This window comes from Festucalex cinctus, chromosome 15, assembly GCF_051991245.1.
Source record: "Festucalex cinctus isolate MCC-2025b chromosome 15, RoL_Fcin_1.0, whole genome shotgun sequence".
In the NCBI taxonomy this organism is placed as follows: Eukaryota; Metazoa; Chordata; class Actinopteri; order Syngnathiformes; family Syngnathidae; genus Festucalex; species Festucalex cinctus.
This window is the reverse complement of record NC_135425.1, coordinates 6,872,434-6,897,509: the sequence shown is the minus strand read 5'-3', so window position 1 is coordinate 6,897,509 and position 25,076 is coordinate 6,872,434. Positions and strand designations below refer to the sequence as shown.

Below are 25,076 nucleotides of genomic sequence, written 5' to 3'. Positions count from 1 at the left end.
TCATTAAAATAAATTAAATTAAAAATAATTTTAGACTGTTCTTTTTTTTCTCTTTTTTTTCTAAGAGAGAGCTCAGAATTGTTCATTCGGTAGTCTTACCGATTCAACATCTTATCATCATTGCTCGCTCCTTTTTTTTTTTTTTTTTTTATATGTATTTTATGTGTATGTGTGCATGTGTGTGCGTGCGTGTGTGCGTGCGCGTATGTGCGTGCGTGCGTGCGTGCATGTGCGCGTGCATGTACATACGTGTACATTTATACTCATTAATTCACCTAAAACCTAATAAAAATCCCATTACCCTTCACCTTAACCGGATACTTCAGTCTCGCCAGAGTCGTGAAGTTCAGAAGGTCAGGAGACCAGAGGAAAGGTCAAAGAAAAAAAAAGATAAATCAAAGTAAAATCCAGCACCAACTAAACACTTCCTGTCATCCACATGGTTACAAAACCATTACACCAACCCCAGAAACCTCTAAATTCCAACAAATTAAGGAAATCTCAAGAGACCAGAGGAAAAACTAAAGAGAGGAAGGAGGGAAGGATAGATTAGGCAGAGTGAGATCCACAGACACCAGCACATCCAGTCCATCAAAGTGAAATACAGCACCAACCAAACACCTCCTGCCATCCACATGGTTACAAGACCAGAGTCTAACGCCAACCCCAGAAACCTCTAAATTCCAACAAATTAAGGAGATCTCAGGAGACCAGAGGAAAAACTAAAGAGAGGAAGGAGGGAAGGATAGATAAAGCAGCGTGAGATCCACAGACACCAGCACCCACTGATTCAATGAGCAGTGGGAGGGCGAGGCGAATTGTTTGAAGTTCAGTAGATGCTGGTGTGATGAATCTGGCATGCATAAGGACCGCCCTGGCCTAGGACAGGGCCAGCGCAGCAGGGCTACCGGACAGCCCATTGGCTACCGGAGCTCGCCCGGGGTGCCAGGACTGTTTTAGACTGTTCTTAAAGGCTCATTTATTCCCTGATTTTATGTGTGTGACAATCATGGTCTCACAGGTGGGATAGCAAACCCACACCACCTGCACTGAAGGCAAGTGACGGAACCACTCCACCACCCGAAGGCACCAAAAGCATGTTGCCCTCAACTTAACGACTGCTTCGTCATGTTCCAGCCAAAATATACATAAATAGCTGCATTAGATAATTAAACAGATAACAAAATCTTGTATTAAAAAAAATAAATAAATAGTAATACATTAGTTTTATCACAGAACATTAATACTAAATTGATTAAATAATATTGAGAACAATAATATTGATATTTAAATCCCTGTGACATCCAAAAACGTCACGTAGTCCATGGTCCAAATGGGGTCATAATTAGACGTCCAAATAATAGAACAGAACTGGTCTTCGACCGACCGACGTAATATAGACATGATCTGCGCGTCCACAGGATGTCCAATGTTTAGTGGGTAAAATCGAAATGAGAATGAGACGTCCACTAAAGGTAACGTTGTGTCATTGATATGTGCCACACAAATGAACTGTCTGTAGGTTAATGGCACTGATGGTGGTCATTAACTCGGGCTGTGATTCTCAGGATGAGCGCTCATTATGGTTTAGCTAAGTTTTATGACAGATGCACTTCCTGACGCAAACACCGGCTTACAGTTTGTACTGGCTTGTGGCTCTATTTGATGAAAGTAAACTTCCTTTTACATTCAAAAGATATATACCATAATCCAACAACTGAAAAATGGAGTGCAGTTATATGTCTACACTGTACGTTGTGCAGAGTGCTTTATTTGAAAACATATCTTTAGTATACACTGGCAGTGTTTCCCACACCATGTTAATACCTGGGCAGGCCACCCAAGTTAACTAGCCACCACCCAAGAGGTTTTCAAGGACATTTAATAAAAAAAAATTTTTTTTTAAATTGTCACGACCAGATATACCACATGTAACATTAATTCACCATCACTCATTTGTGGATCATGTGGTTAGAGGAGAAGCAGGTAACAGGAATGAGAACCCCCACCTACCATTCGAACGAGTCCCCCCAAGTAAATTTCAGGTCTGTGGGAAACACTGACCAGCATGTTGACGCGGTGCCGTGCCATCCAACTGAAAGTTTTTCCTTTTTGGTTTTAACTTACCGTGTTTTCCGCACTATAAAGCGCACCGCATTATAAGGCGCACCTTCAATGAATGACATATTCAAAAACGTTTTCCATATATAAGGCGCACCGCATTATAAGGCGCACCTTCAATGAATGACATATTTTAAAACTTTTTCCATATATAAGGCGCTACAGTAGAGGCTGGGGTTACGTTATGCATCCATTAGATGGTGCTGCGCTAAAGGGAATGTCAACACAACAGTCAGATAGGTCAGTCAACCTTTATTAATAGATTACAAACCAGCTTTCTGACAACTCCATTCACTCCCAAAATGAATAAACAGCTGTTTTATTATTTTGTCTGAGGTAAAGTATTAGTATTAGCTAGCGATCCAAGATGGCGGGATCTTCTGCGCATGCGTGTCACCAATCGTGCAGGGTCACCGATAGCGTCTTGACAGCAAGACCTGTTGCGGCTCAATATTGATCCATATATAAGGCGCCCTGGATTATAAGGCGCATGGTCAGCTTTTGAAAAAAATTGAAGGTGTCACGACGTGAAGAGGTAGGACCCAGACGCAGGATAAGGTAAGCCACTAGGGCAGCAGGTTTACTTCCTAACAGGGAAGCAAAAAAAGGTGGAGAACAAAAAAGCGCTCCACTAGGGAGGAAAAAACAGGCACAAGGCAAAAGGGGTAACAAAAGGCGCTCCACTGGAGGAAAAGGCACAAAAACAAGACAAGGCACAAAAGCAAGGCAAAACAACAAGGCAACAGGAACAAGGAACAAGGACTCGAGGACTGTGGGACGCTTCCATGCACTAACTGTGTGTGACACTTCGGCAACGGAGGGGAGAATGCAGGTGGCTTTTATTGTCTTGGTTGATTGGTGGCAGGTGGACATGATCATGGGCGGGGACCGGTAATTAGTGAACTGCAGGAAGGGCAAGTGACCTGGGGTGCGAAGGGAATCAGAAATTCAAAATAAAACAGGAAACATGACTATGACAATAAAGGCCTGTCACGCAGGTGGCGGCGTGACAGTACCCCCCCCTCAATGGCCGGCTCCTGACGGCCATCCGACCCAAAGAGTCCAAAAACAAGGGCGGGCGGAAGGGGGCACGGAGGTGGGAACACGGCCCACCCATCCGTACAGACAAAAAGCAGTTCAGGAGGGCATCCTCGACGCCCGACAAGAGAGTCCCAGCGGGGCCAGTCAGGAGGGCGTCCTCGACGCCCGACAAGGAGCAGAGGTGGCGGCGGGGTGTTCGCCGCCAGATGAGGAGCAGGAGGCGGCCGCTGGCCGGGCGCCGCCGGAACTGGTGCAAGAGGAGGCGGCCGCTGGCTGGGCGCCGCCGGTCGAGGAACCGGAGGTGGCGGCCGCAATCCATGCGCCGCCTGACGAGGAACAGGAGGTGGCGACCGCAATCCATGCGCCGCCTGACGAGGAACAGGAGGTGGCGACCGCAATCCATGCGCCGCCTGACGAGGAACAGGAGGTGGCGACCGCAATCCATGCGCCGCCTGACGAGGAACAGGAGGTGGCGACCGCAATCCATGCGCCGCCTGACGAGGAACAGGAAGTAGCGGCCCAGGCGAAGCGGCCAGGGACTGCGGCGGCAGCGGCCCAGGCGAAGCGGCCAGGGGCTGCGGCGGCAGCGGCCCAGGCGAAGCGGCCAGGGGCTGCGGCGGCAGCGGCCCAGGCGAAGCGGCCAGGGGCTGCGGCGGCAGCGGCACAGGCGAAGCGGCCAGGGGCTGCGGCGGCAGCGGCACAGGCGAAGCGGCCAGGGGCTGCGGCGGCAGCGGCACAGGCGAAGCGGCCAGGGGCTGCGGCGGCAGCGGCACAGGCGAAGCGGCCAGGGGCTGCGGCGGCAGCGGCACAGGCGAAGCGGCCAGGGGCTGCGGCGGCAGCGGCACAGGCGAAGCGGCCAGGGGCTGCGGCGGCCGCGGCACAGGCGAAGAGGCCAGGGGCTGCGGCGGCAGCGGCACAGGCGAAGCGGCCAGGGGCTGCGGCGGCAGCGGCACAGGCGAAGCGGCCAGGGGCTGCGGCGGCAGTAGACAAGGTTCCGGAGCGAGAGGCTGCAGCAAACGAGGTTCAGGGGCGAGAGGCTGCAGCAGACGAGGTTCAGGGGCGAGAGGCTGCAGCAGACGAGGTTCGGGGTTCTGAGGCCAGTCCGACCCTTCACCCCAGTCGCCACGGTCCAAAGCCATCAACTCTTTTATCTCTGCAATGACTCGGGCGATGTCTTCAAGCCTCTGCCAGGTCTCCAATTTGGACACTCCCGCTGGCCGAAGTGTACTGTCACGACGTGAAGAGGTAGGACCCAGACGCAGGATAAGGTAAGCCACCAGGGCAGCAGGTTTACTTCCTAACAGGGAAGCAAAAAAAGGTGGAGAACAAAAAAGCGCTCCACTAGGGAGGAAAAAACAGGCACAAGGGGTAACAAAAGGCGCTCCACTGGAGGAAAAGGCACAAAAACAAGACAAGGCACAAAAGCAAGGCAAAACAACAAGGCAACAGGAACAAGGAACAAGGACTCGAGGACTGTGGGACGCTTCCATGCACTAACTGTGTGTGACACTTCGGCAACGGAGGGGAGAATGCAGGTGGCTTTTATTGTCTTGGTTGATTGGTGGCAGGTGGACATGATCATGGGCGGGGACCGGTAATTAGTGAACTGCAGGAAGGGCAAGTGACCTGGGGTGCGAAGGGAATCAGAAATTCAAAATAAAACAGGAAACATGACTATGACAATAAAGGCCTGTCACGCAGGTGGCGGCGTGACAGAAGGCTCTTAGGTGCGCCTTAAAGTGCGGAAAATATGGTACTTTAACCTCCAGCAACCCTCACCGTACACTTGGCTGATAGCATAACCCAGAATGTTTTTAGCTTTTGGGAAAGTTTTGAATCCGCCCGTGCTATGTCATAACAGCTAGCTAGCGACACTAAGCTAACCTGTATTTCACCTTTTTTTTGTGAACTACATAACTCCACGTCTTCAGTGAGAATCTACAATGTAAATAGTCATGAAAATCAAGAAAATGCATTGTATGAGAAGGTCTGTCCAAACTTTTGGCATCTACTGTACTTACGAACTGCGAACACTTCCAGATGTCACTCTCAAAGAGCATCATCCAATGTTCTGCATAAGTTGTCTATCTAATGTTATGACTGCATCCATCTTTTGAAATGTGTGACCTTGTGCATTTGTGTGGACAGGTGTCAGGATGAATGTCCAGTTGGTACTTATGGTGCTGGCTGTACAAAGAGATGTCGCTGTAAAAACAACAGCAAATGCTACCATAACTACGGAAACTGCTTGTGTGAGCCAGGCTTTACAGGCGAGACGTGTGATGTCCGACTGTGTCCCATAGGAAACTATGGCCTACTGTGTGACAGGAAGTGTCCATGCTTTGCCCAGAATACGCAGAGGTACAGTATTGATTGGAATTCTAACTTGTATTTAAGGGCATTTTTTGACATTTCAGAGTGGTCAACAAACCGCAAATAGATACCTCTGATCACCTATTTGCTGACTTGTTTCATTGCAGTGATTTTGACTTCAGACACAATTTTTTCCCATAAACTTTCATGAAATTCAAGGTTGCTAGTTTTAAGAGGCTTTTAGTTTTCACTTTAGAGCAGGGGTGTCAAACTCATATTGGCTCAGGGCCCACATGGAGGAAAATATATTACCATGTGGTACACAAATAAGTAAGTATATAACTTCAAAACTATATATGTGAGCGGCTCTGGCAAAAGATGTGCCAAAAAATCAAAATTGAGATATTGATATATTCAAATTCTAGACATAATTCCCTTTAAAATGATTGGTTTAGTTTGGTTTATTCATTTTTTCCTTTCGGACACATTACAGTTTACATCAATCACATCACATCATTTGCAACATTGACGTCCGAAAGAAGGGCTGACGGGTAGAAGCCGAAGCTTATTCGAGACCCGTCCCCATCGACCCATTACTGTAACGCATCAATCATATACATTATTTAGAATAGTCATTAATTTTTATCGTTATCCATCCCATACTATCCCAGACACTGCTCGCTCAGTTCATCTTGAATGTCCGTGTGTAGATTGTGGCTAGTCCCAGTCATTTGGCACTGGTGAGTCGGTCCCCAGACGCCACCAGCAAGCCCACCCCGCCAGGCGAGCAGCCAAGGCAAGCGCAATTCTTCTCTTTCACCAGTAGGGTCTTCGCTGACCTCGGATCAGCTTTCACACATGTTGTGCTTTCCAGAAGAGTAGATCGGCTTGCATTCGGCCCATTGCTTTCAAGCAATTTCAGCACTCGATTCTGGTCAGGTAGCACCACTGGTTGCTAGCATGTTGTGGATCTGATGACTCCTGTGCGCTGCCCAGCCTAGCTCACCCAGCAGAGCGGCCCACGCCAGCTGCATTCCAGGAACCAGACCACCAACCCCCATTTTGCGTATTGACAGCAGATTCATTGGAGCCACAATACAGCCTTATCATGCAGCCTTGACTGTTACAACAAATGTCCAAACGGAATTCGAGCCAGACCATATTTAGATTCAAACGGGAACAGCAATACATGTTATCAATGCAGGTGTATAAACAAGAGTTAGCCTTGGCAAAGTCAGCAAATAATCATATACAACTCCAGCTTTGGGTAATTAGTGATGTTGTTGTTGTTGTTGTTGTGATATTGTGAATTACTGTTGTCTCTCAAGCGCTGCCAATTCCTCAGCTCCTTTCACGATTCGTGTTTTTAGTTGACCAGAGTTATCTTTAGTTTGAATAAAAATTCGGCAGTCTTTTGTCCACGTGCTTTCGATAAGTCCATTCTTTCTCATTTGTCGAGCCTTTTTGGCGATGTCAGCATTTCGTTTGGTGAGGTTTTCGTTGATGTAGACATGTTTCCCACGAAGCTTGTGACGGTCTCTCAGAAGAGCAATCTTTTTCTTTCTGTCAACAAACCTGATCAGAACTGCCGGTGGTCGTGTCCCTCCAGTTGGAAGCGAAAAGCACATCTGAATGTGCGCAGGATCAACAGTTAATCCCAAATCTCTGAGTTGAAGTGTCACTTGCTGTTCCACAGTCTCGTTCCCTGAATATTGGTCAGAATCTTCCGTGCTCGTGCTAGCCGCAGCTCTCAAAGGGCCACGGCGCGGCTTGATCTTGATACCTGTGACTATCACATCGTTGATACGAAGATTTTGTTCCAAATCATCCACTTTTTGTTCCAAGGCAACAATGCGTCGATCGTTTTCCTGTGTCTCTTTCTTCAATTGCTGTATTTCCTGAAGAAGTGGCTCAATGCTCTTCTTCATTTCAAGTAATTCGGCAACCATTCCACTGTTTTTTAAGAGAAGATTTTATCTCCTCAATCTCGTCAGCTCTTTTTCCGCCAGGCATTCTGCAACAATGTAGTTAAAAATCCCAATGCTAAAATCAACAAGTAGTTAGATTCACGAGCGAGTGCAGGAGCAAGTACAGATGCGTCCTTCCTCAACAGATGCGTCCTTCATATGATATATAATACATGGATGTAGCTCAAAAATTGACAAAGTTGCAGCAGTTTTAATGTTGGAAGGTAGAAATTCCTAGTTTTGAGAAAAAGGGCTTTAAAGTTTTGGTACTTGCATCTTTCAAATGTCCATAGCAACCAGTACCTTAGGAAAATGATATGAACCTGAAATTTTCAGGAACTGTTTAAATATCAATGGAAAGTACATTCCAATAGCAGGCAAGGTCCTCATCCGAGATTTTAACCCTTTAAACCAGGGGTGTCAAACTCATGTTAGCTCAGGGGCCGCATGGAAGAAAATATATTATCAAGTGGCCCGCATCGGGAAAATTACAATATATAACTTAAAAACAATTGCCATCATTTATACGCAGATTTTCATGGACCAGCCCTAAATTACGGCGCTAAATGGTCATCATATTACAAAAAATAACATGAATGCAAATGGAACACGACAACACTTTGCCGCTATACGTTTAGCATGTGTTAAATCTACCTATCTGCTTTGCATATATATTGTTCCCAGAATGCATTGCGTGGTGCAGTTAATGACGTTATAAGGACGTTAATCCTTGTCATATCTATTGTGTAATTGGTGTCATATTTAACACGTTTATGTCGGTCTATGATTAAAAAAATAATAAACAAACCGTAACTTTAAGTTGTGTGTAAAATAATGACATCCAGGACGATTCCCCCGTACAAGTTGCATTGCTCGTCTGAGGACTGCTTGTCAACGTACAAATTTATGTTTTGATTGTGTAGGCTGATTAATTAGTCAGACTTTACAATTTTATTTTATTTTTGTACTTTACAAAATCATCTCGCGGGCCGGATTAAACCCCTTTGCGGGCCTGATCCGGCCCGCGGGCCGTATGTTTGACACCACTGCTTAAAACCTTTTGGAAGTTCGACCTCTCAAAAGATGAAATCAGGCTCAACTTTGAAATTCCCATTCAGCTGACAATTTCTCTTCTAAGGCATCAGCCAAACTTTGCTTATTTTATTGTTGCTCCTTGTGGTATTCTCTTGATTTTAAATGAGGTCATATTACCACAGTTGGACATTTTATTTCATAATTTTGTCTCAATTAAAAGATTATTTGCCATCTGATGTGGCCTGTGAGAATTACATTATTGATAACTTATCATGGATGTGATGTCTCAAATGCTTTTGGTCACATGAAGAAAATGAAAAGTGTTTGTTTGTTTGTTTGTTTGTTTGTTTGTTTGTTTGTTTGTTTGTTTTTTCCCACCACCCCCACCCCGAGTAATACATGAGTGACACTAAACTATTGTATTTACAAGTCAATATAGCCTGTGTGCATTTTGGGGCGGGGTGTCGTTATGACTCTTTTGAGAGGACCATTTTTGATCTTCAAGTTAAATATTTCATAGCTCATTTTTATGTTCATGTCATCCCATTTAAAGAGCACAAAGTGAAAATGTGTAGTGATATTTGCGATGTATGCAGGCAGACTTTGCGGCGTGTCCGGCGTCATATGAAATGGACAACATCGACAAGCGATCAAACCATTACATTAGTGTTTACGATGCATTATTAAATTAGTCTACATTGTATACAAGGTACTGGCACATGTCACAATTTTTAATTCCTGACTCGGTCTGAGTGAAGGAGCAGTTTAGCCTGCTCTGCGGGGGTATCGCGGCTGCATCCCTCGCTTGAGTTCGACATGGTTTAGTCAAGTGTGTGAATGGAGTAATTTGAATTAAAGGTAGACATCGATTCATTAAGAAAACGATCCTGGAGAATATATCTGTTTGTTTTGGATGACAATTCGCCGGTAACCGGACCGATGACACCAGCTTCTGCTCGGTAGGATGACTGTTCACTTTCGTGCTGACTGGTGTGTTTCGACTTTTTTTGGTTGCTATGTCCATCCATCCATCCATCCATCCATCCATCCATCCATCCATCCATCCATCCATCCATCCATCCATTAGCAGATTCGCTTATCGTCGCAATATTTATATAAATCATCTGTGAATTACGTCTGAGGCTAGGAAATTCGGGTTGTTTTTACCAAGGTTGCGCGCGATGCTATAGCTAGCAGCTCAGCTAAAAACACGCCCCCTAGTTACGAGGCATACTGTCTAATAATTGCTTATTTTCATACACTTCTCTTACAATTTTGACTTTTGTGCTGCTTGGAAATTAAACTAGAGACCTCAATGAGGTATTTGTGAAGAAAACTCAAAATTGACCAAAAAATGTCCAAAATGCTAATTCCTCACCAAAAACATGACCCAAGTGGTGTTTTCCATCATTCGCTCCATAGCCCCCTATTCCCTGCAAAAAGCAGAGTTGCATTGTATAGTTTTTAGTTGTAATATCACCATTCACCACTAGATGGGAGACATAGCTTAGGTGCACTTGTACCGGGTCGTACAGTATACTGCCCTTTACTACAACATTGAGTAGGCCTAATAATTATTTATTTTTATTTTTTGTAGAATTCGAATCACATGCACAAACATAGTACACTAAATAATATTAACATTCTGAGTGAGTTGAGGTTTGTGGGGAAAAAAAATGTACAAAATGAGTTCTTAACACTTTATATGTATTATGCTAATTTTCAACTAAGTGTTATTCTGAACAAAGATCTATTAGTGCCCATTTCTTTCAAAACCTTAGCAAAAAGTAACACTAGCTCATTCGTGACCATAATGGGTTCAAGTAGAATAAAAAACAGGTGGCTTATTAAATAATTGAAGTAAGAATATTAACCTGACAAAAAGATAATCAATAATGCTGTATTTGTCTGTCACCAGCTGCCATCCAATGTCAGGGGAGTGTACATGTCTGTCAGGTTGGTCTGGACTCTACTGCAATGAGACATGCACCCCAGGATTCTATGGCGAGTCCTGCCAGCAGGTGTGCCAGTGCCAAAATGGTGCAGACTGCCACAGTGTGACAGGAAAATGTGTTTGTGCTCCAGGCTTCTTGGTAAACCTTTTCATTATTTCTCATGTTCCTAAGTGCGGCAATTATGTCTTAGATGCAACAATAATGAAGATTATTTGCCTTACTTGATTCTGAATACAAGCAGTGCAGTGTGCTAGAGCACATCTGCGTCACAGTTCGGAGGATTGGGGTTCAACTCTTGGTGCTAGTCTTGCAGTGTGGGGTTTTCTCTGAGCACTCTAGTCTCTTTCTGCATTACAAAAACATTAACTGAAGTGTCTAAATTATCAATTTTAACCATTTGGAAGAGGTCTGATTCAGCAGGTATCTACTATCTGAAATGGGTCACTTGACAATAAACAATTGGAATTGTGGCACATGAACCTTTGAAAGTAAATCCAAAGACCCCTCTGATATGGTCTAACATTTTATTTTTCCAGGGTTTAGACTGTTCAGTCCCGTGCCCAGCAGGATCTCATGGTGTGAATTGCTCCTCCACCTGTAATTGTAAAAATGGAGCTCAGTGTTCACCTGTGGATGGGTCCTGCTTCTGTAAACCAGGTGAGTTGAAGAAGAGTAAGATAAGTACAGGGGAACCTCGTTTTAACTGACTAATTGGGAGAAGGGCTCATCTTAGAATGCTTTGTCCGTTACATCGACATACTTTTTTTCATGGCCCAAAACTGCCCTGTTGTCTGCTGAAAGGTTGGATCCCAAAGCGCAGACACAAATAAGGTTTCAGCTATTTATTCACATAACTTGACTAAATGAAAAACAATGAGAATGCATCGAGAATCACGAGATGCCAAGCCCCCTTGGGCTGCAAATTAGCACAGAGGAACAGGGTTAATAATCCGGCAACCCACCCATTTCTCAGACAGCTTAAATAAACAGTGAATCGATCTCATTGGTTTGAGGCTAGACATGTGGGTACCAGCACTGACATGGAATTATCTGATTCGCTGCTGACTGGCTCCTGACCAGATAGAGATTAAAGAGTCTTGACATCACATACCGTAGTTACTTGCCAGTTGCATCAGTTGAAACAGACACTTGACCTCAACTTAACAAGTCATGGACTCAAACTTGACCCAGGCGTGAACCCAGACAAGACCCCAAACAAACCTTCTGCATGGCTCGAGAATCTGGCGGCTGTTGGTTTCAGGTCTGTTAAATTGAGGTTCCGCTGTATAGAGGTTTCGATTAGCCTTAATTGCAGTGGCGTTTCTGGATTCTGCACTAACAAACATTTTACAACCAGTTCTCACTCTTGACACAAGATCTGGATCCTTTGGCCTACCCACTGCTCCTTAGGAATGGTCAAATCATGTTATCCATGTAAATAATTACAGTCCATCTATTAATCAGGGTGGCATGGAGTGGACTGCTCCATCAACTGCCCCAGTGGTACGTGGGGTCTTGGCTGTAACATGACCTGTCTGTGTGGGAACGAAGGTGCTTGTGATGCAGTGACTGGTCACTGTACTTGTGCTGCCGGCTGGAGAGGAAATAAATGTGACCTGCAATGCCAGGTAAAAACATTTAAAAGTGAATATTATCTCATAAGTAAATAAAATGTATTGTTAGCGAAATTCACAAAACTGTTATTGGGTCTGTGATGGTAACATTTGTTTTTCTCTAGGATGGTACCTATGGTCTTGACTGTAAAGAGCGTTGTGACTGCAGTCATGCTGACGGATGTCATCACGCCACTGGGTACTGCCGCTGCCTGGCTGGATGGACTGGTAAGAGAAAATGGTTGAGGTCTTCACATCAGTGGAAAATCACCATTAAAGGGATCGTTGCACACTTTCCTTGGCCCTCGGAATTAAAGAGAGAAATGAGAGGATGATACTGTAGTGTTCAATTTTACACTGCTGTGGACCAAAATATTCCTTCGGCTTGTTTGCAGCACCAGATGGGCATTGGTGGTCGTGCTCTTGAGTGGTTTAGATTCTTTTTTGCTGACAAAATATTTTATGTGAGCCTTGGTTGCTCTGAATCACACACTGCCCCAATGTCACCACTATATGGTGTTCCACTGGGTTCAATAATGGGGCCTCTTCCATTTTCATTACACTGACACTGGATTCCATCTGTCGGGAGGAAATCAAGGCCTGGTTGCCACTGAGTTTCTTAAATTTCAATGAAAAGAAAACAGAAGTGATGGTGTTTGGTCCCAGTAACCCTTGTACATCTCATCCTTATCATGACTCGGGTCATGCAGGAGTAATGTTTGGGTCTTGTTTCATGGCTGGAGTTCAAGTGTTTGTTTTGTACTGCTGTAACTATCATCTAGTTTAAACTAGTTTTAGGTTATGTGATGTCAAGAATCTTTAATGCTATGTGATGGTATGTGGTGACAAGAATCTTTAATGCTATGTGATGTTATGTGATGTCAAGAATCTTTAATCGCGTTACTGGGTCAACAGCCAATCAGATGATTCCATGTCAGTACTGGTACACACGTGTCTAGCCACAACCAATGGGATCGATTTACTGTCTATATAAGCTGTCTGAGAAATGTGGGTGGTTGCCGGATTATTACTCACTGTTCCTCTGTGCATCTCTGTAGCCCAAGAGGGCTTGGCGTCTGGTGATTCTTGATGTATTCTCGTTTTTCATTTAGTCAAGTTATGTAAATAAATAGTTAAAACCTTATTTGTGTCTGCACTTTGGGATCCAACCCTTCAGCACATAACAATCCTGCAGACTTGTCTAAAGCCAACAATCTCTAACTTTGGTCTTAAAATGGACTCTGATTTTAAATTTGACAAATTTGGCAAATAGGTGAAGTTTTTAAATCCAGCTTTTGTCATCTGAGGCAGCTGACTAGGTAAAGCCTCTTCTTTCTCAACAATCAGTTGAGCTGAATCAGTAATCCATGCCTTCGTCACATCTCGGCTATATTAGTGTAATCCACTTTATTTTGGAGTCAGCCAGCCCTCCCTCAAACACACATTTCTTCTTTGGCTTTCAACTCAGCATGAAACTCGGTATTGTTTTCGTGTTTTGTGGTGTTAACTGCTTTTATGTCATTAATTTATTGTTGTCTTGTCGTCTTGTTGCATGACTAATTTTTGCTCTGTGTAGGCAGTGGTGATTGTTTTAAATTGCTCTGTAAATAAAGTTGAGGTGTCCGTGTGTGTGCGTGAACAGGTATCCATTGTGACAGTGTGTGTGCTGAGGGCCGCTGGGGCCCAAACTGCTCCCTAGCCTGTAACTGTAAGAACGGGGCATCCTGTTCTCCTGATGAAGGAACATGTGAGTGTGCACCAGGATACAGAGGCAGCACCTGTCAGAGAAGTAAGTGAAGAAGTTTTGATGAGGTGATTTATTTCGAGATACATTTATACTTGTAACAGAGATGTCCAGCCTTCATCATTGTTAACAAGTGTTAACTTAGTCAGAGATACTGGAACCAGATCCTGCTCAGGTCAAACATGCCAGTCAATTTCTCGATGAATTTACCTAATCGTTGGGTTCCTTTTTCTTTGCAGTCTGTTCTCCAGGTTACTTTGGTCACCGTTGCAGTCAGACATGTCCCCAGTGTGTCCACAGTAATGGACCGTGCCACCATGTGAGTGGACAGTGTGACTGTCTGCCAGGCTTTAAGGGGAGCCTTTGCAATGAGGGTGAGCATTACACCACATAGCTGTGACCTTTAGCAGTACAGCATATTGGTGCCAATGTCATCTTTACTGTTGTTTAAGAAAGACATCTTATGTGTAGTGTGTCCCAGTGGTTACTATGGGAAGAAGTGTTCCTTGAGCTGCACTTGCACCAACAACGGCACCTGCAACCCTATTGATGGCTCCTGTCAGTGTTTTCCAGGATGGATCGGCAGTGACTGCTCTCAACGTCAGTTCAATCACTTGACTTAAATGAGTGGTACTGTTGAAGTGTGTTACATTTGTTTCATTGTACGCTACACCAAACTTGATAATGTTGTCTCTGTGTTGTAGCGTGTCCTCCTGCTCAATGGGGACCCAACTGCATCCACACATGTAACTGTCATAACGGAGCATATTGCAGTGCCTATGATGGAGAATGCAAGTGCACCCCGGGATGGACCGGACTTTACTGCACACAACGTCAGTCAAATACACTGACTATTTAATTGTCTTTGCTTTATAGTCACAGCTGATCACCATTTTATCAGCAGCTTGATACGATGTCTTGACTGCCTTGCAGGTTGTCCATTAGGATTTTATGGGAAAGATTGTTCTCAGACATGCCAGTGCAGGAATGGAGCAGACTGTGATCACATTTCTGGGCAATGCACCTGCCGCACAGGCTTCATGGGCCAGCATTGTCAACAAAGTATGTCCACTCAACAAATATATAAACACAACGCTTTTGTTTTGGCTTCTATTTTTTTATGAGGTGAAACCAAAGATCTAAAACTTCTTCCACAAACACAGTATCACCATTTCTCGCAAATATTGTTCACCAACTAGTCTAAATCTGTGATAGAGCACTTCTTTGCTGAGATAATCCATCCCACCCAGTGTTGCAGTCCAGGGTATACAGTGGTGTAGTCCAGGGTATACGCAGGTATACAGAGTATACCCATTTCTTTTTCACTTTGCATTGAGTATATGCACTTCTTTTTCAGTCAATATATGTGAGTATAACCACATGATGTACACCGTTCAGCCATGGCCTGTCATGATTGGGGGTGCGAGTGGGTGAGGGATGAATCCAAATGTAGGAAAACATGGCAGGGAAACAGGCAGGAAGGGCAATGAGAAGAACTTTATTTGCATAACAGGTAAGGTAAGTGAACAAAGACGAGACGGGACATGAGAGAATTGGTTGCCAAGACTTGACTGGGCGAGGGGAAGAGGGTTGCCATGGCTGGGCAGTATGTGAGAAGACTGGTCGCCAAGACTTGACCAGAAGAGGGGAAGCTGATTGTCATGACGGGACGTGAGAGGACTGGTTGCCAAGACCTGACCAGACAACGGGAAGCCGGTCACCATGACTGGACTGAACGAGAGAATGGAACTTGGGAGACTAGGCGAACGTGGGCAACTTGGCAGAACGTGGGCAACTTACAGTGACGAGGACGACTTGACCAGAGACCAAAAACGCAGTTCTTCCACAACTAGACTTGACTTGACTTGACTTGACTTGACTTGACTTGATCTGACCTCAACAATGACAACACTCCCACACCAACTGAACAAACACCACCGACTAAATACACCAACACTAATGAGACATACCTGGGGAACACAATTGGCTGAGGGCACCGATGCCGATTGGTGACACAAACTGGGTTTATGACACGAGGTTAAGGGGAGAAATCAGAACCACATGAAAACACCAACCACAGACCCAAAAAAAGCAACAATAACACCCAAAACTTAAAAATAAAAAAAAAAAAAAACACTACAGGAACCCTGCCTACGCTGATTAGATTGGCGAACGAAGAATGATGAGCCAATTGGAGGCAGAGTAGGGCGGGTCGTGGCAAGGAAAACAATCCTTCAAATGCTCCCCTGAGCCACAATGGCGCCGCCACCATCTGCTACCCCGTTGCCATGACGACTCTGCGAATCACGGCTCCATTGATGCGGTCTTTTTAGTGTGGTAGTGCACGTGCTTAACTCCAGGTGAAATTACTCTGCGTTGATCAAACTAACTCGAATCAGCTGTCCTGGAACCGAAAACGCAGTTTCCTATCTCAGGGTAGGTCAAATCACAGTTCAGGGTTAGTCTCAGAGTTTGTTGAACCTGCTTTGTGAAATGGACCCCAGATTACAGATCCCTCTGGTGTATTGCAACAACAAAATGATGAGGCTCCCTCTGGTGGGCATTAACGGCAAAGATAGCTTGGATGACATGGAAGGACCATTCATCCATCCATTTTCTTAACCACTTGCTCCTCACAAGGGTTGCGGGGGTGCTGGAGCCTATCCCAGCTGGCATTTATTTGTAAAAGAACAAAAAATAAACAAAACCTTTTTTTTATTAGTTTTCATAGGATTGTGTGTATTAAGCAATAGGGTGGTGTGTGCGTGTGCAACATGAAGCAAATCATGAAATTTCAATTGGGACAAATAACAGTCACACCTTATGGTCTTGAAAGTGTGAAAAATATTACTTGAGAAACTTTTTTCACTTAGAAACAATTATAACCTTTTCAATGACAACTGCCAATAACTCATATATTCATATGAGATTACTGGAAATTATTTTCAAAATGACATTCATTCGGTTAAGTCTTCATGCATATTGATCAAATTATATGAAAACAATACTCAACAATATTAGAACTGCTTTTAAAAATGAATCAAACTCAGCTGGTCAGAGACTGTAGTTTTGTCCCAATTAAGTGGTGCCTTCCTTTGGATTTGTCTTTTAACTCTTTGACCGCCAAAAACGTTTAATAACAATGAGTAAAATCACAATGTATGCCGCCATAAACGTTAAACGACGTCAACTAATTTTTTTTTTATATATATATCAATGGGCGTGAAACGTCTAAGTGCAGCGCTGCCTGGTCAATGGGTTGTGGAATCAAAAACAGCCACTAACTATTGCCAGCAAATGGCAGCATTGTATCTCTTTTCAATGGGTTGCCAATGTATTAAATTACAATGAAACATGACAATTCACTGTTGTGGGGAAAATGTATCTTCTGAGTTAAAATGTGGGGGGTGTTTTTTGATAAAGGACTGATTACAGTACATCATCACAATTTGTTGAATTGAATTGAGCAAATGACCATGATATGATGAATATTTGCTTACCTTTTGAGTGTCGCTTGTTATTTGTAGAGTGTCCTCCTGGTTCATATGGTTATGGCTGCCGGCACGTGTGTGACTGTCTAAATAACTCCACATGTGATCACATCACTGGTACATGCTACTGTAACAACGGCTGGAAGGGAGCCCGCTGTGACCAAGGTGAGGAGGATACAGGCTCGTGCGCAAATAAATTTCTATTGGACAACCTAATATTTCTACACACCCTAAAGTCTTAACATTGTGACTGCCTTTTTCATCCTCCTGTCTGTAGTTGGTGTTGTAGTTGACAGCCTCAACACGTTCACAAGTGCTGCAGTGCAGGTGGACACCTACCAAATTGGAGCCATTGCAGGAATTATCGTGCTGGTGCTGCTTGTGCTCTTCCTCCTCCTCTTCATCATCTACAGGAAGAAGCAGAAAGGAAAAGAACCTTCCATGCCAGCAGTGACTTACACACCTGCCATGAGGGGGACCACTGATTACGCCATCACAGGTACATTGCATACCAATTTAAAAAGTTATGGAGTGGATCTGCCAAAATTTATGGAGTGGATCTGCCATAAAAAAAAAAATCTGGTTGTTTTATTATTTTAATGGGTATGAACAATGGGTCCCATGTCAAAATAAACAGATTTATTTTTTGATATTGTAAAGGATAAAACCTAGAACAAGCTATTGTATCGTGATACGTATCGTATTGTGGGGTTGGCGGCAATACCCAGCCCAAAAATTATCAACAGAGACTACTTGCTACTGCAGGAACTGCATGTACTTGTATTTGACACTGCCATATGTCGGGGTTTTGTTGCAAGTTGCTGGTGTGCAAAGTATAAAGTGGACCCAAAGGCAGGCAAGTGGGCACAGAAAGCAGAAGTTCAGGGGAATATGAAAAAAATATTTTCACAAACCTCATACAAATGTGCATGATCATCATCATGTAGCATGAGCAAAATATGCTCAAAGTTAAAAACAGTGACGTAAATAAATAAACAGGACTCACCCTCACAGACAGACAACAGAACACGAGAGTACATGCAACATTTGACAAATTGTCAAAAGAAAGACTGAACTAACAGCGGGGAATTAAATACAAACAGACTGGCAAGACAACAAGTTCCACCAAACATGACATAGGTCGACGGAGAGAGCTGAACAGCTGATACACAAGTGGAGCAGGTATTGCATAATGAGCAGGCTGGGAAGGCATGAACAAGATACGCAGGAAAATGTACCAAAATCAAATCACAAAATAATCTGGAATAATTAGTAACAATCTTGATGTCACATTAAGTCCAACATGAACAAATCACAGATCATGACAAAGAACTGCTTGATTTTTGTACATTTTTGCTAAAACAAATCGAACTGTGACTCATGCAGTGCATGCTGAGTTCATTATTCCACCATTGTTCACTTTTCAGATGCTCATCTACCACGTGACGTGCACCCCAGTAACTACTTCTCCAATCCCAGCTACCACACTCTGACCCAGTGCACTAGCCCACAACATAACAACTCTCCATATGGAAAAGTATTTTTAATATATAACGATATACTGTGGATACTGTTACATATAGGTCACTTTAATTGTCATTTTTGTACTTTGTAGGCCAAGAACAACATGTTTGTGAACTTGAAGAATGTGGAGGAAAGAAAGGGATATCCTCTTGGTGATGCCACTGGCACATTGCCAGCAGGCTGGAAACACAGGGACTGCTTCAATGAACTTGGTGAGTCATAAACTAGAAGTTGGTTTAACTGAATTGTTCATACCAAATGAAAGAGAAAGGTTTCCACTTCAAGATTTGGGCTTGCCTCGATGCACAGCTTGGGTATGAATCTGTAGTGTAGATGCCCCCTATGAGAGGCACTGTGGACATAATTGTTGCTCCGCAATGGCACGGTACCTATATGTTGGAGTTCATGTGTTGGTGGACAAGAGAATCGCCTTACTTTGCCTTTGCGCGGGGGAGCTGGGTTCTGACTGTTGTTTTAGTCTCTGTACCAAACAGAATTTTCGAGGGACTGTATTTTTTTTTTTCTCCAACTCTCACTGTAGCGGTTCGCAGCTGTGTGTGAAGCAGTTGGGATGAAGATCAGCACCTCCAAATCCGAGACCATGGTCCTCAGTCGGAAAAAGGTGGCGTGGCCTCTCCGGGTCGGGGATGAGATCCCGCCCCAAGTGGAGGAGTTCAAGTATCTTGGTGTCTTGTTCACGAGTGAGCGGGAGATCGACAGGCGGATCGGTGCAGCGTCTGCAGTGATGCTGACTCTGTATCGGTCCATCGTGGTGAAGAAAGAGCTGAGCCAAAAGGCGAAGCTCTCGATTTACCGGTCGATCTACGTTCCAACCCTCACCTATGGTCACGAGCTGTGGGTCGTGACCGAAAGAACGAGATCCCTGATACAAGGGGCCGAAATGAGTTTCCTCCGCAGGGTGTCCGGGCTCTCCCTTAGAGATAGGGTGAGAAGCTCGGTCATCCGGGAGGGACTCCTCCGCGTTGAGAGGAGCCAGCTGAGGTGGCTCGGGCATCTGGTTCGGATGCCTCCTGGACGCCTCCCTGGAGAGGTGTTCCGGGCATGCCCTACCGGCGGGAGGCCCCGGGGACGACCCAGGACACGCTGGAGAGACTATGTCTCTCGGCTGGCCTGGGAACGCCTTGGGATCCCGCCGGAGGAGTTGGTTGAAGTGGCTGGGGAGAGGGAAGTCTGGGTTTCCCTCCTAAAGCTGCTGCCCCCGCGACCCGACCTCGGATAAGCGGAAGAAGATGGCTGGATGGATGGATGGATGCATTTTTTTGAATCCTTGGAGAGGTTTATGGAGAGCACTCATTAAACTCCTAGCACAGACTTTGTCCATGTCAGAGTAAAGGACATACTAAGAGTCCAAGCAGGCCATGTTCCGTGCCTCAACTGCTGAAGCAACTGACGTGAGCCGTGGTCATATAGTGGTTTTTGGTTGCTGGGACATGGGAGGAGTTCTGTCAGGCTGTGGAGAATGACTTCTGAACGGCTTTGAGGGAATTCTGGTCCACCATCTGGTGTCTTAGGAGATGAAGCAGTGCACTATTGACCCTATGTATAAGGGGATGGGGAATTGCCTAGCTCAGTGGTGGGCATATTCGGGCCCTCCAGGACCGAGTTTGCCCATCTGGGGTCCTGCAGGTTTTTGGAGGTTTCCCTCTTCCAACTCGAGCTGATTCCAGTCAACAGGATCGTTATCAGGCTTATGCAGAGATTGCTGATGAGCTGATCATATTTCAGCTATGTTGAAGAAGGGAAACATCCAAAACCTGCAAGACTCCGGCCCTCCAGGACCAAGTTTACCCACCGTGGCCTAGCTTCCCCATGGGGAAAAATCTTTTTTACCCCGGGATTACACCACTTGCGTGTGAGTTGCATCTCTGCTCCGCTCGGGCATTATCAACTTGTTCAAATTATCAACCGTGGACCAGCTGCATCGTGCCGGAGTCCGCCGCACGGATAGACCTTTTTTCTATTTTTGCCGGACTAGTAAACTAGCACAGAACACATTGAGCAGGACAGGAAGACCGACACAGTTTCAAAATAAAGTCATGTTCAAAGGTTGGAGAAGAATGGAGCAGTTTGTCACAGTGTCGCCAGCGATTTGGACTCTGCATCGTTCTGTTGTGTTAAAGAATCTCTCGATTTACTGGTCAACAATCTACATCCACTCCCGCATGTGGTCAAGTTCTGAGTGTAGTCACCCAAAGAACAAGACAGCAGTCACAAATGCTGTAATGATTTTCCCCAGTACAGTGTACTGGCTCCTCCTTAGAGTGAGCAGGGACTGAGAGTAGAAGCGCTGCTTGAAAAGAACCAGATAAGGTGGCTTAGGCATCTGGTTAGGATGCTTGGACACCTCTCTGGTGAAGTGTTACGGGCTTAGCAAGGATAACCTAGGGCACATTTAAGTGGTAATGGGCGCCAATCTTCCAAGGACATCCATCCATTTTCTTGACCGCTTATTCCTCACAAGGGTCGCAGGGGGTAGGCTCCAGCACCCCCCACTGGAGCCTATTTCAGCTGGCTTTGGGCAGTAGGCGGGGTACACCCCGGATTGGTTGCCAGCCAATCGCAGGGCAGACGGAGACGAACAACCATCCACACTCACAAGCACACCTAGGAACAATTCAGAGCGCCCAATTTACCTGCCATACATGTCTTTGGAATGTGGGAGGAGACCCGAGTGCCCGGAGAAGACCCACGCAGGCACGGGGAGAACATGCAAACTCCACCCAGGAAGGCCGGAGCCTGGACACGAGTCCTTCTTCCAAGGACATAAAAAACAAAATGTTAAGATTTCAAACGCTTGATCCCACGCCTCGCTATTTACAGTAGTGACAGACATAATTTTACTTTACTTTATCTATTCACTGACTTTGCTTTCAATTTCTTTCCTCTTGCAAAACCAGGAGCCTACGGAATAGACAGAAGATGCATGGCGAAGTCATTGCGAGGTAAATTCTGACAATACACAGGCTGAAATTGGTCTGTTTTGCCAGTTTAATGCTAATTGTTTTTCACGCTGGCTCCTCTGTTTCATTGCACAGGCCTGAAAGACATAACATATCATGGAAGCTCCAGCTCCCTAAACAGTTCTGAAAACCCCTACGCCACAATAAAGGACCCCCCCATACTGACAACGAAAAACACTGAATGCGGCTATGTGGAAATGAAGTCACCTGCCAGACGGGATTCACCTTACGCTGAAATCTCTAGTAGCAGCAGTCTGACCAATAACAAGAATGTCTATGAAATTGGTGAGGAGTTAGTGTTGGACAAGAAATGTTATTGATATTATAAGCCTTGCTATATATATATATATATATATATATATATATATATATATATATATATATATATATATATATATATATATATATCATGGTTGTCACAAGAACCAATACTTCGGTACCGAGTCGATGCCAAGATTCTGAAAATGTGACGGTACTGCCTTTTCTACAATACCCGAAGTACCGTTGGTACAGAGGCGGCATATCTGGCCGCGTCTTTTGTGATGTTTTGGGGGTGTAAATGAGTGGTTATCTGGCAACCCACGCAACGTCTAATGACGTCACGTGACTACCCTGTCGCTGCAACAATAATAAGGAAGGAGAACAACAGTCAATGCGTGCAACGTGGCAGTAGCCTGCACATCTGCGTCGTCTTCAACTGCAGCGGCAGCTGCCCCTCACTTAGTTGAGAAGAGAAATGTCAAAAGTCGCGTATGGAAGTACTTTGGATTTGAGGTTGATGCGCAGGGATTAATAATCGATCCTCAAATACCTGTATGAAAAAGATGCCAAAACAGTTTTCAGACGAAAGGGTGACATATCCAACTTAGTGAAACATGGACATCCAGACTTGTACAAAGAAAAGAAAGTGCATTTGAATTTCCGTGTTATCATTGTTGCCCATATCTAAATTAATAACGTTAGTATGATGACCCCACACTAAATGAGCTGCTTGGCGAAGTAACGTTAGCGTTATGTTCAGCCTCGTTTGTCCCGCATAATAAAGTTAGGAAATGTTGCCGGGCAGCTAATTTACTGAATCACCTAAAGTAACATTAAACAACCCTCAAATAATATATTAAACGTTTTTCGTTATTTTGTTTGTTTGTGTGTGTGTGTGACAGGCGGTGCGTGCGTGCGTGTGTGTGTACACCACGTACACCAAACCATCAGGTTTGTTGTACGTCGATCCCACGTTTTGTGTACGTAGATCAGGTTTTGTGGACGTAGATCACGTTTTTTGTGTTTACGGGGTTTTGGCATGATTCTAACTCCATACTTCTTTTCCATAACACCCACTTTTGGAATGGCATCCACGTGAAAGTGTGCAACCCCGTCAGGGATTTACATACGTCAGGGCCAAGGCTTGACAATATTGGTTGTCTAGAGAGCAACAACTTGCTTGACGGACAAGTGATCCAGGGAAAAATAGCTATTGTAGTTGTTGAATACGTGAATGGCATCTAATCTCATGTGTCTTTCATTCAGAGCCAACTATAAGCACTATTCGCAGCAATGGACAAAGTAGTGACTGCATGCAGCCAGGCCAGGACCCGTACGATCTACCAAAAAACAGCCATATTCCCTGTCACTATGATGTGCTCCCAGTCCGAGAAAGTCCAACATCAGACCACAAGGACCTGGATAGTGACTGACAACAGAGACTCGTTGCAGAAATATGTTTTTCACCTCCACAACTGGAAGCATCAAAAGTTTGCATACTTTTTTCCATTTTTGTCATGTTGTGTTTTTACGCTTACCTTTTATAACGTTTATAAACATAGTAGGTATACAAAACCTAATTTTACTGTACAGTTTGTATTTTCAACTGAAACTGATTTTGTACGTGATTCATGCTAAATAATTTCATACATCTGATATGTAGCGCTTCTGAATATTTTATATACTGTAATTGGAATGTTTTGGTGGTTAGCATGTCTCCTTCACAGTTGAGAGGCTTACTTCCACATTCCCAAAACACGCATGGCAGTTAATTCAGTTATTCCCAACCAGAGTGCCGTAAGCGATAATCTGGGGCACCATGAGGAATGTTTCAATTTCACGTCCGTCCGATACCTGTACAATAAAAATATCTTTGCTTAGCTATATATGCTAACTGCGTATATTGACACACAGAACACTTACAGTAGATTCTCTTCCATTAGATGGCAGAAGGTACAAAAAAAAACCCAAGTGTATCCGGGTGTTGCCAATCATTGAATAGAAAATGCCTTTAAGTATGTTTGTTTTCAATTAAACATGCTCAGTTTTCACACTAATTTGATCATCATAATTCAACACTCATATTTTTTGTGCCATTTTTGTCTGCTTGAGTGGTGTGAGATTTTTCTAATGTAAAATGGGTAGCTTGGATATAATAATAAAAAAAAAAAAAATGTTGGGAAACACTGAGTCAATTGAATCTCAAAATTGTCCACTGATGTTAATGTGACTAATTTGTCTATTGTTGTATCATTAAAAACACTTTTTTTCTGCATTAACACCATCATCCGTGTTAGCAGATCAATGTGATAAATATTGTTTTGGTCCCTGTGAAACACCTATACGGACTAAAATCATCTCTTTTTTTGGGGGGGGCTTTGTTTGATCATCAACTAGAAGTGCTTTTAACTCAATATTACCTAAAAGTACTCTATGGGGGGTGTGCTGGTCTCAGACATTTTACATTTGAAAACGATTGACATTCACTTGTTGAAATTACATTATTCTCATAATATTTTCTTACATTATCTTGCAACTTTTTTTTTTAATTATTATTATTGTAAATTAGCAGTATTTTTGTTTGGCGTTTGTCCCAAATTATCATTAACTCATTTGCTCCCCAAAACGTATAAAAATGTTCTATTTTAAATATTGCCATGGTCCCAGAAACATATTTATACGTTTTTTATGTTTTATTATGCTTGAGCATACAGAAGGCTTTGATGCACCCTCTGACCTGAAGAGGTCTCTTAAAGCAATGGTATTTATTACAAAAACAAAACAAACAAAAAAACACCAACAGGTGGCAGTAGAGTATAAGAGATCAGCTAGGGCCATGTTGCAACAAGCTCTTTTCCCAGTGTTTTGAACAGGTTAGAACTTGGCTATATTCTAATGCTAATTGCTGCAAAACAGAAACAGATACAAATATATTTATATTTCTTTAGGTAGGTGCGATGTTTTTGTAGAAATAGAACACAATATTCTATGGGCTTTGCAAAATCAGCCAAAATCCAGTAAAACAGCCGG

The 25,076-nt window shown here is 44.0% G+C and overlaps 1 protein-coding gene across 2 annotated transcripts in view; it reads left to right on the top strand.

The window, feature by feature from the left end:
- The window catches only part of megf10 (multiple EGF-like-domains 10), a 94,904-nt gene extending 70,697 nt beyond the window's left edge, over positions 1–24,207 (top strand). The window contains exons 9-25 of one of the 2 annotated variants that reach the window (XM_077496432.1): positions 5,311–5,523; positions 10,396–10,570; positions 10,969–11,089; positions 11,897–12,060; positions 12,171–12,273; positions 13,688–13,834; positions 14,029–14,163; positions 14,261–14,389; positions 14,494–14,622; positions 14,723–14,851; positions 17,317–17,445; positions 17,558–17,779; positions 18,708–18,817; positions 18,896–19,016; positions 21,723–21,767; positions 21,861–22,070; positions 23,313–24,207. In XM_077496432.1, the coding sequence (XP_077352558.1) occupies positions 5,311–5,523; positions 10,396–10,570; positions 10,969–11,089; positions 11,897–12,060; positions 12,171–12,273; positions 13,688–13,834; positions 14,029–14,163; positions 14,261–14,389; positions 14,494–14,622; positions 14,723–14,851; positions 17,317–17,445; positions 17,558–17,779; positions 18,708–18,817; positions 18,896–19,016; positions 21,723–21,767; positions 21,861–22,070; positions 23,313–23,479 (2,449 nt within the window). In that variant the 3' untranslated portion in view covers positions 23,480–24,207. The remainder of the gene's footprint in view (positions 1–5,310; positions 5,524–10,395; positions 10,571–10,968; positions 11,090–11,896; positions 12,061–12,170; positions 12,274–13,687; positions 13,835–14,028; positions 14,164–14,260; positions 14,390–14,493; positions 14,623–14,722; positions 14,852–17,316; positions 17,446–17,557; positions 17,780–18,707; positions 18,818–18,895; positions 19,017–21,722; positions 21,768–21,860; positions 22,071–23,312) is intronic. The other variant, XM_077496433.1, reaches the window with a different exon arrangement.
- The last annotated feature ends 869 nt before the right edge of the window (positions 24,208–25,076 follow it).